The sequence below is a fragment of the Ceratotherium simum genome, chromosome 17 (genome assembly GCF_057802395.1).
Source record: "Ceratotherium simum simum isolate JZ-2026a chromosome 17, ASM5780239v1, whole genome shotgun sequence".
Lineage (NCBI taxonomy): Eukaryota > Metazoa > Chordata > Mammalia > Perissodactyla > Rhinocerotidae > Ceratotherium > Ceratotherium simum.
This window is the reverse complement of record NC_141916.1, coordinates 34,174,639-34,191,161: the sequence shown is the minus strand read 5'-3', so window position 1 is coordinate 34,191,161 and position 16,523 is coordinate 34,174,639. Positions and strand designations below refer to the sequence as shown.

Below are 16,523 nucleotides of genomic sequence, written 5' to 3'. Positions count from 1 at the left end.
GTGTTGAAGAGATATTTGTACACCCATGTTCATGGCAGTATTATTCACAATAGCTAAAACATGGAAACAACTCAAGTGTCCATTGATAGATGAATTGATATGCAAAATGTGGTATATACATACAGTGGAGTATTATTCATAAAAAGGAAGGAAATTCTGACATGTTACAACATGGAAGAACTTTGTGGACATTATGCTAAGTGAAATAAGCCAGTCACAGAAAGACAAATACTGTATTATTCCACTTATGTGAGGTACTTAGAGTAGTCAAAATCATAAAGATAGAAAGTGGAGTAGTGGTTGTCGGGGACTGGGAGAGGGGGGAATGGGAATTTTTGTTCAATGGGTACCGTGTTTTCAGTTTTCAAGATGAAAAGAGTTCTGGAGATGGATGGTGGTGATTGCACAACAATATGAATGTACTTATTGCCACTGAACTGTACACTTAAAAATGGTTAAGATAGTAAATTTTATGTTGTATTTATTTTACCACAATAAAAAAAAAGATAATGATGGGCCGGCCTGGTGGCTTAGCGGTTAAGTGCGCGAGCTCCGCTACTGGCGGCCCGGGTTCAGATCCCGGGTGCGCACCCACGCACTGCTTCTCCGGCCAAGCTGAGGCCGAGTCCCACATACAGCAACTAAAAGGATGTGCAACTATGACATACAACTATCTACTGGGGCTTTGGGGGAAAAAGAAGGAGGAGGATTGGCAATAGATGTTAGCTCAGAGCCGGTCTTCCTCAGCCAGAGGAGGATTAGCACGGATGTTAGTTCAGGGCTGATCTCCCTCGCAAAAAAAAAAGAAGAAAAAAAAAAAAGATAATGACAATACTGTTAGTAACCATATGCCAACTATTTTTTAAAAACTTAGAAAAAATAGACACGTTTCTAGACACATATTACTTACAAGTACTGAGGGAGAAATTAAAAGTCTGAATCATCCTATAATTATAAGAAATTGAATCTTCCCACAAAGAAAGCAACAAGCCCAGATGATTTGCTAAGCAAGTTTCTACCAAAATTTTAAGAAATAGATTATTCCAATCTGATGCAATCTTTTCTAATTAATAGCAAAAAAGGAACATTGCCCCAGCTAGTTCTGAAAGCCCTGCACATCCCAGATTTCCAAACCAGGAAGACAATACAAGAAATGCAAATTACAGTTGTATGTCACTCATGAATGTAGATGTAGAAATCTCAAGCAAGGTATTAGTCAATTCAAACCAACATTGTAAAAGAAGACAAACACTATTACCAAGTTGGGTTTACTTCAGGTATGCAAGGATGGTTTCCTAGTATATGATCCATAAATGTAAATGATTAAAAGATTATAAGAGAAATTAATAGATTAAAAGAGAAAAATCATATGATAATTTCAATATATATAAAAAAAGCATTTGAGAATCCTGTAAATTTGTGATAAGAATGCTTAGTAAATGAGGAAAAGAGGGAAATTCTTTAACCTGTTGGGCCTATTAAAAAAAACCCAAAAGTCACTAGCAGACATCTTTTTAAATGGGGAAATATTAAAAACATTCCCTTTAAAAACAGGAATGATATAGGCATGATTGTTATCACTCATTCTAGTTATTATTGCTGCATAACAAATCATCGCAAACACAATGGCATAAAACAACTGTATTATTATGCTTATGGATTCTGAGGGTCAGGAACTTGGACAGAACAGAAGAGGAAGGTTTGTTACTACTCCACCCTTTCTAATGCCTCAGTGGGATGACTTGAACACTGGAGGGGACTTGACAGCAGGGGCCAGAATCATCTGGAAATATCTTCATTCATATATCTGGTGATTTGATTCCATTTGTTGGTTGGGAACTCAGGCAATCAGTTGGAAAACTTACATGTGGTCTCTCCAAGTGGACAGTTTTGGCCTTTCTCACATGATGGCAGCTAGGTTCCAAGTGCAGAGGATACAAGAGCATAAGGCAGAAGTGCATTGCATTTTTATGTCATAGCTGGAGACGTCACACAGTGTTAATTCTGCTGTACTGTATTGGTTGTGGAAGTCATAATGATCTATATAGGTTCAAGGAGAGAACAGAGACCCTACAAATCATTGGGAGGACTATCAGTGTTACATTCTTAGAAGAATAAATAAGTTGGGAGATATTTTTGATACTATCTTTGGAAAATATAATCACCACATTACCTTTTGTACTTAGCATTGTATTGGAGGACATAGCCAGTGCTTTAAGATAAGGAAAAGGAATTAGAAGTATAAGAATTTGAAAGGAAGAAATAAAACTGTTGTTACTTGGAGGCAATATGATCATTTACGTATAAAATCAAAAGAATAGAGATAAATTATTAGATATGAGTTTAGCAAAGATGAATAGATATTAGTATACAGATGTCAATTTCATTTTTATACAACAGCAACAAACAACTAGAAAATGTAATTTAAAAGAAGATATAACGGTAATATCATAGAATATCAGTATCTAGGAATAAACCTAGCAGGAAGATATGCAAAACTCCTTTAAGGAAAACTATAAGACTTTATTAAGAGGCATTTTAAAAAAAAAGACTTAACCATGGTGTATCTTTTGACTAAGATACACCATGTTTGTGGGCAGGATAGTTCAATATCGTAAAGATTTCATTTCTACTGAAATAATTCTAGCCAGAAACAGATCCACACATTAGTGAAACTTTGGTATATGATAGAGATGGCATATCAGATTAGTGAGGAAAGAAGTTACTATTCAATAAATGAAACTGGAAAAATTGTCCATATTGGCAAAAAAATAAATAAATAAATTGAATCTCTGTCCTCACCATATACAAAAATTAAACTGCAGATTGGTTAAGTACTTAAATGTCAAAAACAAAATTTTTAGTAGTAGTTAAGTTCAGTGCCCTCCACTTCAGCAGCCTGGGTTCAGTTTCTGGGCGTGGACCTGCACCACTCATCTATCAGTGGCCATGCTGTGATGGTGGCTCACATACAAAATAGAGGAAGATTAGCAACAGATGTTAGCTCAGGGCAAATCTTCCTCAGCAAAAATAAATAAATAAATAAATAATAAAATTTTTACTTTCTTTGTAGAAAATACTGTTGTGTATCTTTTAAACCTAGAAATAGGAAAGGATTTTAAAAATGAGACTAAAAACTGATAAATTATTATAAAAGAATAGATTGTTACAATTAAGATATTAAATTAAGAATTTTTGTTCAAAAGCTACCTTAAAGAAAGTGAAAACACAGGTTATAAACTAGAGGATGTTTGCAATATACCCAGCTGACAATGATTAATATCAACAATATTTTTAAAAATTACACAAATCAAAAAACACAGACAACACAGTAGAAAAATAAGAAAAGCTATATATAAGTATTTCTTAAAAGAGAAACCATGTATGATTAATAATCATAGAAAAGATTTCAACTTCATTAATCATTGGGGAAATCAAATTAAGTACACAATGAGATACCATTTAAAACCAAGTGTTGGAAAGGATGAGGATTCACAGTACATTTATATGTTGCTTCTGCAAGTATAAATTTGTGCAACCATTTTGGAAAATAGTTTTTCATTATCCTGTGAAGCTAAACATAGACAAATCTTACAACCCGGTGATTTTACTTGTAGGCGTATACCCAAGAGAAATTCTGTGTATATACAAAAGTAGATGTGTTGGAGAATGTTCATAGCAGTTCTGTTTTCAATTACAAAATATTGTAAACCACCCAAATGTCTATTGACAGGAAAGTGACTGAATAAACTGTGGTATATTACAGTAGTCAAAAGAATGAATTATAGCTAAAATAATATTAGCAACATAATATTATGTGAAAAAATTAAGTTCTCCAAATTTATATGTCATGGGATACCCTTTAAAAATAGCTAAAATAAAAATAATATGCTTTTTGGTAGTAGATATAGAGGAGATGAAACTTTATTGATTTGAAAGCAAGGGAATGATGAAAAATAAATTGAGGATTGTGAGTCCATGGAGATACAGAGAGGGGTTATATGTAATTTATTGTTGCAATCTTCAGTTTTATGCTGAGTGGTGGGTTTCCATATGCTAATTTTGTTAAAAAACAAACAATAAAAAAAAAAAAACAACCAGATGCCTTGAAGCAGGAGTATTATTGGTAGGGAGCCCATGTAGGTAGAACAGAGTGAGTCAGGGGGAGTTATGGATGAGATCAGAGAGATACTGGGGGCCTCGAATTATATCCAATAGAAGAGTAAACAAATTTTCAACAAGAGTTTAAAGCTGTCTATGAATAAAATATTTGAGTACTGAGACATTGAGTTTATAATTTCACTCTAGTGTACCCAAAAGTGTTTTGTGCTTATTGTATCAGAATAGCCATGTTCCAGGTAGATGAAATTATTAGATCTGTCTGTCCAGATAAATGGGACTTCACTGTAAACAGGAAAAATATAGACAAGAGCATATAAAACCATGAAAGATATGACATACTTTCCTGTTAGAACATTAATGATCTTCTGAACTTTATAATGTTGTCAACACTGATTTTACTGTATTGTTATCTAATACTTTTCTCTGTTGTTTGTTGTATAGAGTGCCCTCTTGTGCCTTAATATTGTGATATAATTGTAGGCTTTTTATAGGACATATTTTTACTTTTAATCATTAGTGCCAGTGCAATTCACAAATTTGTCTTTATGCTTATTTTGCTTACATGTGAGGCTCCAAAGTTCATGTGCCATAGAGGCATGAATTTGTCATTCTTGTTTTGAAAGATTTGGAGTTGAGATTGACATGATAGTTTTAGAGTTTAAAACTTCATTGTTTTAGAAAGAGTTATCTAGTGTGATGAGTGGATTGGGGAATGGAATGACTGGAAGTAAGTTCTGGTATCTTTCAAGAAATAGTGATAGATATTGGAATCACAAGGATGGTCACTAGAGGAGAAAGGAAAGGAGAAGTAGGGAACATAATGTAGGACTGAATGACATACTTGGCTATGGTGTAAAGTGTAAAATGAAGAGTAAAAGGTAACACCTAGTTTCTGCATTATAGATGAATTAAAGAATGATAACACTATTGACTGAAAATAATGGATTCAGAATAGAAAGTATTTAGACAGTCCTTTGTGAAGAAGAAAGGAATTTGATTTTAGTCGTAGAATAATATATTTGGAGGATCTTACGATGCAATATCTTAGAAGTCATCCAGGCATCTTTTTCATTTTATGTATGAGAATACTGTAGTCAAGAGAGGTGAGGTGATTTGGCCAGAGTCATATGGTTCAAATACAACTTCCTATATGATTGCAGAATATGAATTTGCTAGAGATGAGGATGATAGCAGCAACTAGGTTACAAAGGTCCATTAATTTATGTTAAGAATTTTGACTTCATCCATTAAATGATGAGGAGCCATTAAATGTTTTAAGTAGGCGAGTATTTAGAAGGATCATTTGGGTAGCAGAGTGGAGAATGAAGTAGAGAGGAGCAAACTGGAAGCAGAGAACTATTTTAAAGGCTGATGCTATAAACCAGATGGAAGATAATGGTGGCCGTAACTGGGACAAAGCTACTGGGGATTGAGTGGAGTAAATGGATTGTAGAGGTATTTAGGACATAGGATTTGGTGATTGATTGGCTGTATGGAGTGAGGGAGAGAAAAAGGAGGCAAAGATGACTGCAGGTTTTTGTCTTGGCCAACTGTGTTGTAGATGGTAGTACCAATCACTGGACAAACAAATCCTGGAAGAAGAGTAAATTTGAGGTTGATGGGAGAGATCTTGCATTCGGTTTTGGTTGTATCGAATTTGAGGTGCCTGTTAGATTGAAAGAAAAACTGTCCAATTGTCTGTTGGTTGTGTAGATCTGAAGCTCAGGAGATGGATCCAAACTATAGATAGAAGAACCTGCAAGGAAGATTGGAAAGAAGCACTGAGAGAAATAGTAAGAAAGAGGGAAGAAGTATAATTGTCTTTACAAACCACGAGGCGAGAGTGTTTAGAGAAGGAAAGACTGGTTAAATGCAAATAAGACAAGGAATTGAAAGTGTGTTTTTGCATTTAGTGAAAAGGAGGTAATTGGGTGCAGGCATGGGCTGTAAGAATAGAGCATCTGTGAAGTCGAGTTGTGAAAAGGAGAGGGCTGTGGTTGGAGAATAATGTATGTTGAGGATGGGTTTGTTTTTGTTTTTGTTTTGTTTTATTTTTAAATATGTAGGAACTGGAGCATGTTTCAGTGTTTAGGGAGGAGGCAAATAAGAGAGGGAAGTTGAATATTTAAGAGAAGGAACAATTGAGAGAGCCAGGGCTCTGAGAGCACAGATGGAGGAATTAGCCTTAAGTAGTAGAGGGATTCCTCTTTTCCTTGTGAGAGGAATAAAGTGGAATAGCTGGGTACAGGTGCTGGTAACTGTAGATTTGGTAGAAAGAAGTTAAGGGACTTCTCTTAAAATGCCTTCTATTTTCTCTCTTTAACAGGAGGCTTGGTCATGTGCTTTGATTACTGAAATAAATAGAGAAGTTGGAAGTTTGAGGGAGAGTTGAGAATCTTTGAAATAGCTTCTGGAGAATGAGAGAAAGAGGCTTAACTAGAGAATAAGTGAGTCTAGTAGGCAGCGCTGTGAATCCGTTTGAAGATGGGAAACATGAATTTTTTTTTTTTTTTTTTTTTGGTGAGGAGACCAGCCCTGTGCTAACATTTGCCAATCCTCCTCTTTTTCTGCTGAGGAAGACTGGCCCTGGGCTAACATCCATGCCCATCTTCCTCCACTTTATATGGGACGCCGCCACAGCATGGCTTGCCAAGCGATACGTAGGTGGGCGCCCAGGATCCAAACCGGCGAACCCCGGGCCACCGCAGCAGAGCGCGCGCACTTAACCGCTCCCGCCACCGGGCTGCCCCGGGAAACATGAATTTTATAGAGAATTCTTTGATAGTTCTCAGCAGAAGACAGGTAATTGGATATTATTGGTGGTTCTTGGGGGGAGCCATTATCAGTTGCCTTGTAACCACTCCAGATTCTGAATCAATTGAGAAATAGAACCAAGAATCATATGAATCAGAAAAGTGGCTCTGCTGTTAAAGGTTTAATGTAAATGTGGCTTGGACTAAGGTTGAAGTGAGGTCTCCCATAAGTTCTCTTCTGAATTAAATTTACCCATCCAGTCACAGGCTGAAAAACACATCTCCATACTAAGAAAATGAAGTTTTTCCCTGGTGAGCTTCTGTCATGGGAGGTGGACTAGAGGAAGAATATATTGTTTATGGGCACAAAGTTCCCAGTGAGGAACCCAAAGAACTTACTCTATGTGTGCATGCTGATCTGTATATACATTAATCTCACCCGAGAGAGAACCGATGGATGCCCTGCTCTCACTATTATTCTTATTGTTTTTCTTTTGGAGAGAAGTAAAGAAGGTAGAGAAAGGGACTGTAGTATTTCTTCAATCTTGTTTCCTTCTCTGCAGAGAAGGCCTGCATCCTCTTTTAAGATGTGATAAGGAGAGGTGATATATCTACCCCCTAACATTCATTGAGGGTTGAGATTTTGCCAGATAGGAGGAGTACAGTTCATACAGTGAGAATTCTGAGTTGACAGCAGGACAGCCATATGAAAATCTTCATTATTTGGTTGGGTATATATGACTGGCACCAGTGAGGTGGTTAATTTTGGGAAATTTGGGCAGAGCATTAAGATTATGAGAGTGAATGTACTCTTTGAAGGAGAGGATAATGAGATCCGATCAGAGATCCATCAGCCCAGGGAAAGATTGGTATTAAGGAGTTGGACGAGGTAGAAAAATTAAGCAAAGAGGTTGGAAGGTAGATAAGAGTTTGGAGAGTCTAAGTCCTTTGCAGTTTTTTTTCTTATCTGCTGGGACATATAAATTTTCTCAATGAAGGCTGGTAAAGATAAAAACTTAATTGAGGGCCGGCCCGTGGCTTAGCGGTTAAGTGAGCGCTCTCTGCTGCTGGCGGCCTGGGTTCGGATCCCAGGCGCGCACCGATGCACCGCTTCTCCGGCTGTGCTGAGGCCGAGTCCCACATACAGCAACTAGAAGGAGGTGCAGCTATGACATACAACTATCTACTGGGGCTTTGGGGGAAAAAAATAAATAAATAAAATTAAAAAAAAAAAAAAAACTTAATTGATAGCACAGATGAAAATTATATAAATGAAAATGTTTAGTTATTAGAATTATTGTTGGTTGGGATGTTTTCCTATCTGATTGTTTATGAATAGAATATTTTTCAGGTAGTGAATATATAGCTCAATTATTTTTTTATCTTGTGATAATATTTTGCCATTGGCAGTAGTGTTTATAGTATACCAATAGTTCTTTAATTCAGCTTCATATAGGAAGTTTCAAAATTATCATTAGCCACAATAATAATTGGATACTTAAGAGAGTGGAGCATAGCAATGTAATTTCTTTTAAGATGTAGGCCTTCAAGCTATGCCTTAATATGGTTTGAGCTGTTCTAGTGCTAGCAACCTGATCTTCTACTGCTCAAGCTCGGACATGTTTTTCTTGGAGAAATAAGAGGGAAAGGGAAGTCAGGTGGGAACTATTAGCAACTCATTTGCTTTCATTCAGTCATTTATTCCAAAAGCATTGATTCAAAAATATTCTTTAAGCCCCTACTGTGTGCTAGGAACTGCTCAGTTCAAAGTGCTAGGAAGTAAAAAAAGATTAAGAAATGGTCCCTACACTACTTTAGAAGATCTTGTAGAAATTTAGGTAAACAGTTTCCTGTTCAAGGAAATAAACCTGAAATTCTGACCTTGTATGATTAGACTCTTCCAATTAGTTCAATCTTAATGGTTCAATCACTTTTAATCTTAACTAAGGTGTGTGTGTCTGTGTATATTTCCTTTGTATTTTTTCCTCTTACCAATTTATATCTGCTCAAGACAGTCGGAAAAAAAAAATCACTTATCTCTATTCCTTCTAGGAAACATGGCATGAAAGAGGACCAAATGGAAAAATATTTTGATTATGAGGATGATGGTTAGCCAGTAATTTTACAGATGGGATAGAGATTGAGTTAAATGCTGAGTGGACAGTGTTGACTAGTAGGACACTTTGGGGTAATTCAATAATCTGGATAATCTCTGGAGATTGTATTTTTTGAAGTCAGTTACCTCAGTGTCTTTGTTAGGCATTTTTTTCATTTTGTTTTGTTTTGAGCAACTTTTACATTTTGTATACGTGCTTGTAATATGGGAAAATGTTATAAAGGAGACTAATATGAGAAAATTTATTCACTGGTTAAATGCTAATTTAAAGCATTTAAGCCTTCTTTTATAGTTTTGTAAAAAGAAAAACTTTCCTTGAGCTTTTTTTTTCAGAGTATTTTGATGGAAATAATAGGTAGTTGGCTCGTTGTGCCATGATGTTTTTTATACTATCATTGAAAAAAAATCATTTGTGTATGCCCACAGTTTAAGGTTGTAAAAAGTTCATGAAATACAGCCATCTCCTATGCTCTCTCTTCTTTTTAGCCTCTCCATTTCTTGCTTTCTAGAAGAAAGGTGTTTCGTGCTTATAGTTGATTCTTTTTGTGTTTACCAGTGTATCTCTAAATAACATGTTTATTATTGCTACTTTTTTGATTTTTCAGTTTCATGCCTATCAGCTTTCCAGTATGGAAGATGAGGCTTTACGTGTCTTTCACCAGCCCCTCTGCCCACAAACTTCATTTTCTTTCTCTTACCTTCCCAATATGATTTTATTATAATTTTGGTGCAATTAGTTAATGCATTGTTTACATTATTATGACTATGTGAATACTAGTCACAGCTGAAAAATATAATATTTAATGTTTACTTTTCCTGTCCAGCATATTTATTTTCTGTTTTCATTTGGTTAATTTTCAATTCACTAATTCAACCCTACATTTTCCCCCCAGCTGTTTAAATTTAGTTTCATGATGGTAAAATACATGAGACATTCTATTATGTCTCATTCAAGTTTCATTTACTTGAATAAATCTCCCAGGAGTTTTCTGATCTGCTCCAGTTTAGACTGGTTGCTCTCTATTCTTGCCGCAGAGATATCTTGGGAACTCACTTCATTATTCTGAGAGAATTCCCTTTGCTTTTCACTTTAGTTGGATAGCCTCTTTCCTAATCCCATGTGTTCCTCATATTTTATTCACTTGGTTTACTCCAAAGCTTTTTAAGAAACAATGTTTGGAAAATAAATTTTTTTTGAGATTTTGCAGGTGTGAATATATCTTTATTCTTCCCTCAACTTAATTATTTGTTGACTGGGCTGATTATAGAATTCTGTGTTGTAAATCATTTTCCCTCACAATTTTAAAAGCACTACTCCATTGTTTTTCACCTTCCAGTGATGCTGTTGCGAAGTCTAATGCCGTTATATTGTTTATCCTTTGTATAAAACCTATTTTATCTGTCTGGAAGCTTGTAGGATCTTCTCTTTGTCTCTACTGTGCCTTAGTGTGGGTTTTTTCTTCTGGTTTTTTTTTTTTTTTTGTTACTTGAGGAACCAATAAATCTGGAAATCATATCCTTTAGTTTTAGAAAATTTTCTTGAATTATTTTGTTGATGATTCTCCCCCACCCCTTTTTAAATCTCTGTTCTGTTTTTCTAGAATTCCTCATAATTAGATATTGCGTATTTTGGACTAGATATTGTAATTTTCTTATGTTTTTACTCTGATTTTCCATTTCTTTTTCTTTTATACTCTTCTTTTTAAAGATTTCCTCAGCTTTATTTTCCATCCTGCAGTTTTTCATTTCTGTAATCATCATTTTTATTTTCGGAACCTTAGCCTTGGTGTACACCCCTCTCGCATACACCCCTCTCCCCCAAAAAAGAATTAGGGCTTCCTGTTCTTATTTCATGGATTCACTATCTTCTGTTGTTGACTCTCTGAAGATATTATGGTTTGGTTTTTTTTTGAAGATTTTCTCTCTTGTGTAATCTGTTTCTTCCACTTTTCTATTTTTCATACTAGATAAATAGAATCTTTGATTGTCCTTGGCAGTCTGCTCATATGTTAGTGAAGCACTGATAATAAAGTAGCAAAATATAATGCTTAGCATGTGTCAGCCACTGTTCTATGTGCTTCATCTATTTTAATTTATTTAATCTTCATAATAGTGATAGGAGTTAGTTACCATTATTATTATTGTCATCCCTATTTGACAGATGAGGAAACTGAGGCACAGAATGTTTAAGTAACTTGCCCAGTGTAACACAGTTGGTAAGTGGCAGAGCTAGAATTTTAAACCGGGCAGCCTGACTCCATTGTCTCTTCCTTTAACCTTTATGCTATTCTGTCTCTTATTGAAATCAGGAGCGAACTGGAAATTCTGTGCATGTGGGTAGAGTTTGTTCAAGTAGTGTTACCTGAGCTCTTTCTTTGTGGAACCTCTGGTCCTGGTTCATGGGTTGATTAGATTCATCAGAGAAGAATCTCCTAATCTGCTGACTAGAGGTTAAAGCCCAGCTGCTGGCAGTTTGGTTGCTGAGTGGTGAAAGAGGATTCGGGGAACGGGTCTCAACATTTAATACAACTTTGACTTTAGTCCACCTGTCTCAGTGTTTTCCAATCCAGAGACCCTCGGCTTTACCCTATCCTGGAGTAAACCTTCAGTCTTCTGCTGTGATGAAGAACTGCAAGTTGCCCAATTGTGCAGATTCTGGGAGGGCATCTTGGGATATATCTGCAACTCTTATTTTGAATCTCACCTTTGCCCAACTTCAGTGCTGCCCATTCCTGAGCCTTTTGTGGATTCTATGATCTAAATGTGATTGATTCTCATTTTCCCCACTGGTAGTTTAAGATTCATCTTCCTTGTATTTGCTTTCCAATTTTTTGCAGTTTTCTCATTTCACATTCTCTTTGACCTTGTGTTATGCGGAAGCAAACAATCAAAACAAATCTTTGCTATCTTTTAGAAAAAGACTTTTGGGAAAAGACTTGAATAAAATGGATGTTCTTTATGTGCCATTTAAAATTCTCTGTTAGGTCTATTGAAATAGATCTCAAATATCGCCTCCTACTGAAGCATTTCATGATGCTCAACTAGATATATCACCATCTGAAAATTTTTCCTCCCACCTTGGACTTTTTTCTTCTTTCATAAGGCTCTTTTATGTCTTGTATTACTTATATTTGCATGCTTTTCTTCCACTCTGCCCTCCCCGCCAACACCAGACCCTAACTCCTTGAGGACCTTGAGTGATGTCTTTTACAGAGTTGCTCAATGAAAATTTGTTACATTGTGTTATGTATATGTTTTTCTTGTAAAATATCAGCAATATATCAAATGCTGAGAATAGTAAAAGAAGGAATTAATACAACAGTGCAACAAAAGAGATTAAATTCATATATAAAGAAGTCTGAGAATTGTTAAACCTAGATATTATGAAATCTTTCAATGTAGATACTTAATAAAGTATACATCTCTCCTCCTGCCATGACATAAAAGAATGAACTACGTGATCTATCAATTTTTTGGCCAGGTTCATGATTCTATAACTTAGATGACAGGTATATTTGGTATTGCTATATTTGTAGTTTAATGGGATATAATGTTAAGTGCTGGAAATATTCTAAAAACTATAAATACACTTTAGATTAGATAAAATAATGTTTTCAATATATTGAAGTATCTAAATCCATAAAAGAGCCACACGTAATATTTCCTTTTTAAACACTAATTTTTAGTTTATGTGTTTTGTAAAATTGATTTTTACAAATAAATGCTGTTAATTTTCCTTCTTCCTGCTCTTTAAAATGTTCAGAAGGAAACAGAAACTATTGCAGGATTTGAAACTAAATTATTCGGAGAAAGCTTATTGCTTTAAAATAATAATGTTTATTACTATAGTACTGTATTTTAAGAAACTCAGGACACATTTGTCTTTTAAAATGTATTAATATTTCTTTGAAAATAAAGTAGAGGAAGACTGTCATCTGCATTTTAATATGTAAAAGTTGCTGGGGTATGGAAAACATCAGTGGTCATTAATATGTTCTTTTGTGGAGCTAAATCAGTACTTAGGGAACTGGTGGTATTTGGTTCATTACCACAGGCATACAAGCTGAAGTGATTGTTAGGCACTGGTATTTGTTTTTGTTTTCAAATTTTCTGGTTATCTTACAAATAATTTATTGGGATGTGACATACGAAAACACATAGAAACATTACTCTAAAAATTCCATTCTTTTGAAACCATATTGTTTGGATACAGTATTTGTAGATGCTAAAAATATTTTTTAATTGTCTCCTGAGACTCGTGGGATACATGTGGAAAAGACAAACTTGGTATTTATAGTTTGAGTTGGTTAATTCTCAGTATCCGTATCACTCTTCTTTCATAATTTCTTCATGAAAAATATAATCACACACAGATTTCTGTTCGCTTGCAACACAAAATTAATGTGAATTCCATTTCAAACTAACCACCATCAAAAGTTCTGAAAGTCTGGTTTATATTTTTTAAGTGCTGTATGGGGATGACTTGCTTAGCTTTGATTTTCGGCGAAATACATCTAAAAAATTTTCATCAGGTTGTTAAATTGTGGGTAATGGTGACAATACTGGTATTATATTCTGGTTAATTTAATGTCCTTCCTTTTTATAATGTATTTCTGTCTACATGTATTCCTTTTAGTGTCATTACCTACTGAATTTCTGTGAAAATAAATTTTCTTTGCCTATTAAAAGAAAACAATCCTCGAGATTTTTTCCTGTTTATTTTACTTTGACTAATTTTGAGTTTTATTTTTGAAGGCGATTAGTATTAATTTTAGTGACAAAGTAAAGCATGGCTATAGATGACTGTTGCTTCATCACTCAGAGCACAATGTGTTAGAAAATGCCTTTAGAATTACTGCTTAACATATGGTTTAATTTGTTTAGCTGTTTTTTTAGAAGTTGGAGAAGATTGTTTTCCTGTAGTCAAGTCCATCTTGTATTACTGAGTCAAGGAAACTATAATTAATATTTGGATATGTTCACTTTTGAAAGATAGAAAAGGAAACAAGTTATTACTGACCAGAATATCACTTGCAGTTATGATTCACTATTTATTGGGAATTTATTTTTCATTTTAACGTGTAGCACCTATTACTTATTTTACCTTTCCAGGTTTTTTAGTTCTTTCATGGTTCATTAGATAAAAGCTTCTCGTTTTTCTTCTTTTTTTTAAAGCCCAGGTACTCATGGTTTTCTCTTTTTATTTTTATCACATACATTTAGGACAAAATAAAGCATCTATTATCCTACTGCTTGTCTCTCATATACTTTAAGGATAAAGAAGAGAGGAATTCTGGATATTTGCTTGTGTTTTTTTCTCCCTGCTCTCCCCTGAATACATGACTTGATTTATCTTGATCAGCCTAGTAACTTGCTCCACATTTTTCCAAAAGTGCAAAGCAGTTTCAGCTAAAAATACACATATCAAAATGCTCCAGAAGTTGTGGCCACAGCTCAAAAATGCTGATCAATTTTGAAAATCTAAATCAACCTCGGCCATGAAACCAAGGGAAGAACCTTTGTGGTAGGGGACAGATTTCCAAAAATTCACCACAGTCCTGTTCTTAGCTGGAGTTTGTGCTGATGTTGCCAGACAACTGAGGAATAGATGCAAAAAGCAGGAAGCATTATTGAATTGAGCCCTAGCGCCAATTTGGGAAAAGCAAATTAAAATGTAAAAGAATATTTTTCCACTCCTGGCGTCTCAACATAAAATGACAAAATACATGGTTGCTGAAAAAGTCACAGAAGTTGCTAATTTTGCCAGAATGGCTAATTTTGCCAAAAAAACTCAGTCGTTTTGTGTTAAAAAATGTATACACATACAGTTTAAAAAAGTTTTTTTTTTTTAACCCAGATGAAAGTTTTAATTTACAAATCAAAATGTATATAAATTTATGTCAGAGAATTGTTTTGACATAAAGGACTGTGTGTGTGGGCTTGTTTCAGTGTCTTCTAATATTTTTCAGGTGCACTTGAAGAATGGATGATGATGATTTTGGTGGTTTTGAGGTATGTGCTATTATTTACCTTATTTTGCTTACATCATTTTTTTAACATTGTGGCATTATAGTGGAGTGAGTATACTATCTTGAAAAAAAATGTATTATTTATCATTGGCATTCATGATCTTTTCTTGATCATTTTGAATGTAACTGGAATAAAAACATGAAATCAAGGAAAATTAAGATATATCCTCTCTGAAAGTAAAACTGATTCATTATTATTGAACCTTTGGTGGTGCCCATAGGAATGGTTCAAATTGAGGTAATTAAGTGCTACTAGTGGAAGCACTAAAAAAGAGGTTTAAAAAATTGTCAGCAGATGATTTTGCTGCAATACATGTCTATTAGGAAATACTTGTTAGGTGAGGGATGAGTATTGAGGATCTGTGACACATTTTCATGTTTACACCTGTAATGAATTGATTTAGTGTATTAACTACATAGCTGTTCGGTGGTTTATAGAGCTAATTAGTGTGTTTGTGTTGTTAGGTTATTCTCTCAGGTTTGAGTTGGATACTTTTTAAGTGGAAATTGTTAGCTGAAGAAGCCCTGTCTTTTCCTTAATCCTTTTCAGTGTGTGTTCCTTGTATTGAAATATTTTGTAACCCAGTTATTTTTATGGAGCCAGTATAGTCTTGCAGGAAAATCTCTGGATTAGGAGTCAGGATGCCTGAGCTCAAGTCTTGGAACTACCATCAAGTGAGCTCTGTGATTTTTTTTTTTTTTTTTTAAGTAACACTTTCACCTAGTTTGGAATTTGGGAAAAAGGAGATTGTTAAAAATAGGGAGTGTAAGTAGTGACTTAATAGGATAAATAAGATATTAAGTATATATTCATTGTTCTGAATATCATGAAAGAATAGTGTGTGTGTTTTTAGGTTAGGATCATTTTCTCCTCTCTTGATCTTGAATATCTGTCAGTATGGGGATATTTAGAATATGAACATACCTATTTTCTAGATTTCATCTAAAACTGGTTTTTGTTTAGCACGTTTTTATGTTTTCTGCATTTTCTTTAATATTTTGAGTTTTGTTGGGTGATTGAATCTTGTTTATGTTACTGTAGTGTAACATTTAAAATTGTGTTGAAATTCCTTCCATTTTGAGGAAGATATATGTTTCAGATATCATCTTAGTTTATTTAGAAGTTGTCAGTTATTTGAAGGTTAAAATTTAGTATAGTTTCCTTTATTTAATCCACATTTGATTTATTATATCAGAAAAAAAATAGAGTAGGTCGTGCTCTTTAGAGTAACAATTATACTTCAATGGATCTATTCCTTTCCATATTTCATAGGTACGGTGTTAACCAACCATTCCAATCTAATTGTGGTTATTAGGTATCTTTTTTTCCACATCTTGTGGTAGAAATATGCATGGTCTTTATCCTTGGTTATATAAATGATGTTCATTTTTCATAGTTTTTAGAAAGTAGCTACTGTATTCTACGTCACTAAGCTCCTGTGGCAGATTGCCCCAATTGACTTCTCCTTGGCTGACAACTCAGCGCAGAATCCAAATTGAAAT

The 16,523-nt window shown here is 34.5% G+C and overlaps 1 protein-coding gene across 5 annotated transcripts in view; it reads left to right on the top strand.

Moving 5' to 3' along the window:
* CCDC91 (coiled-coil domain containing 91) overlaps positions 1-16,523 on the top strand; it is a 361,285-nt gene that overhangs the window by 62,370 nt on the left and 282,392 nt on the right. For 4 of the 5 annotated variants that reach the window (XM_087442627.1, XM_087442629.1, XM_087442625.1 and 1 more), the window contains exon 2: positions 14,961-15,003. In XM_087442627.1, the coding sequence (XP_087298753.1) occupies positions 14,974-15,003 (30 nt within the window). In that variant the 5' untranslated portion in view covers positions 14,961-14,973. Of the gene's footprint in view, positions 1-14,957; positions 15,004-16,523 lie in introns of those variants that run through there. The other variant, XM_087442628.1, reaches the window with a different exon arrangement.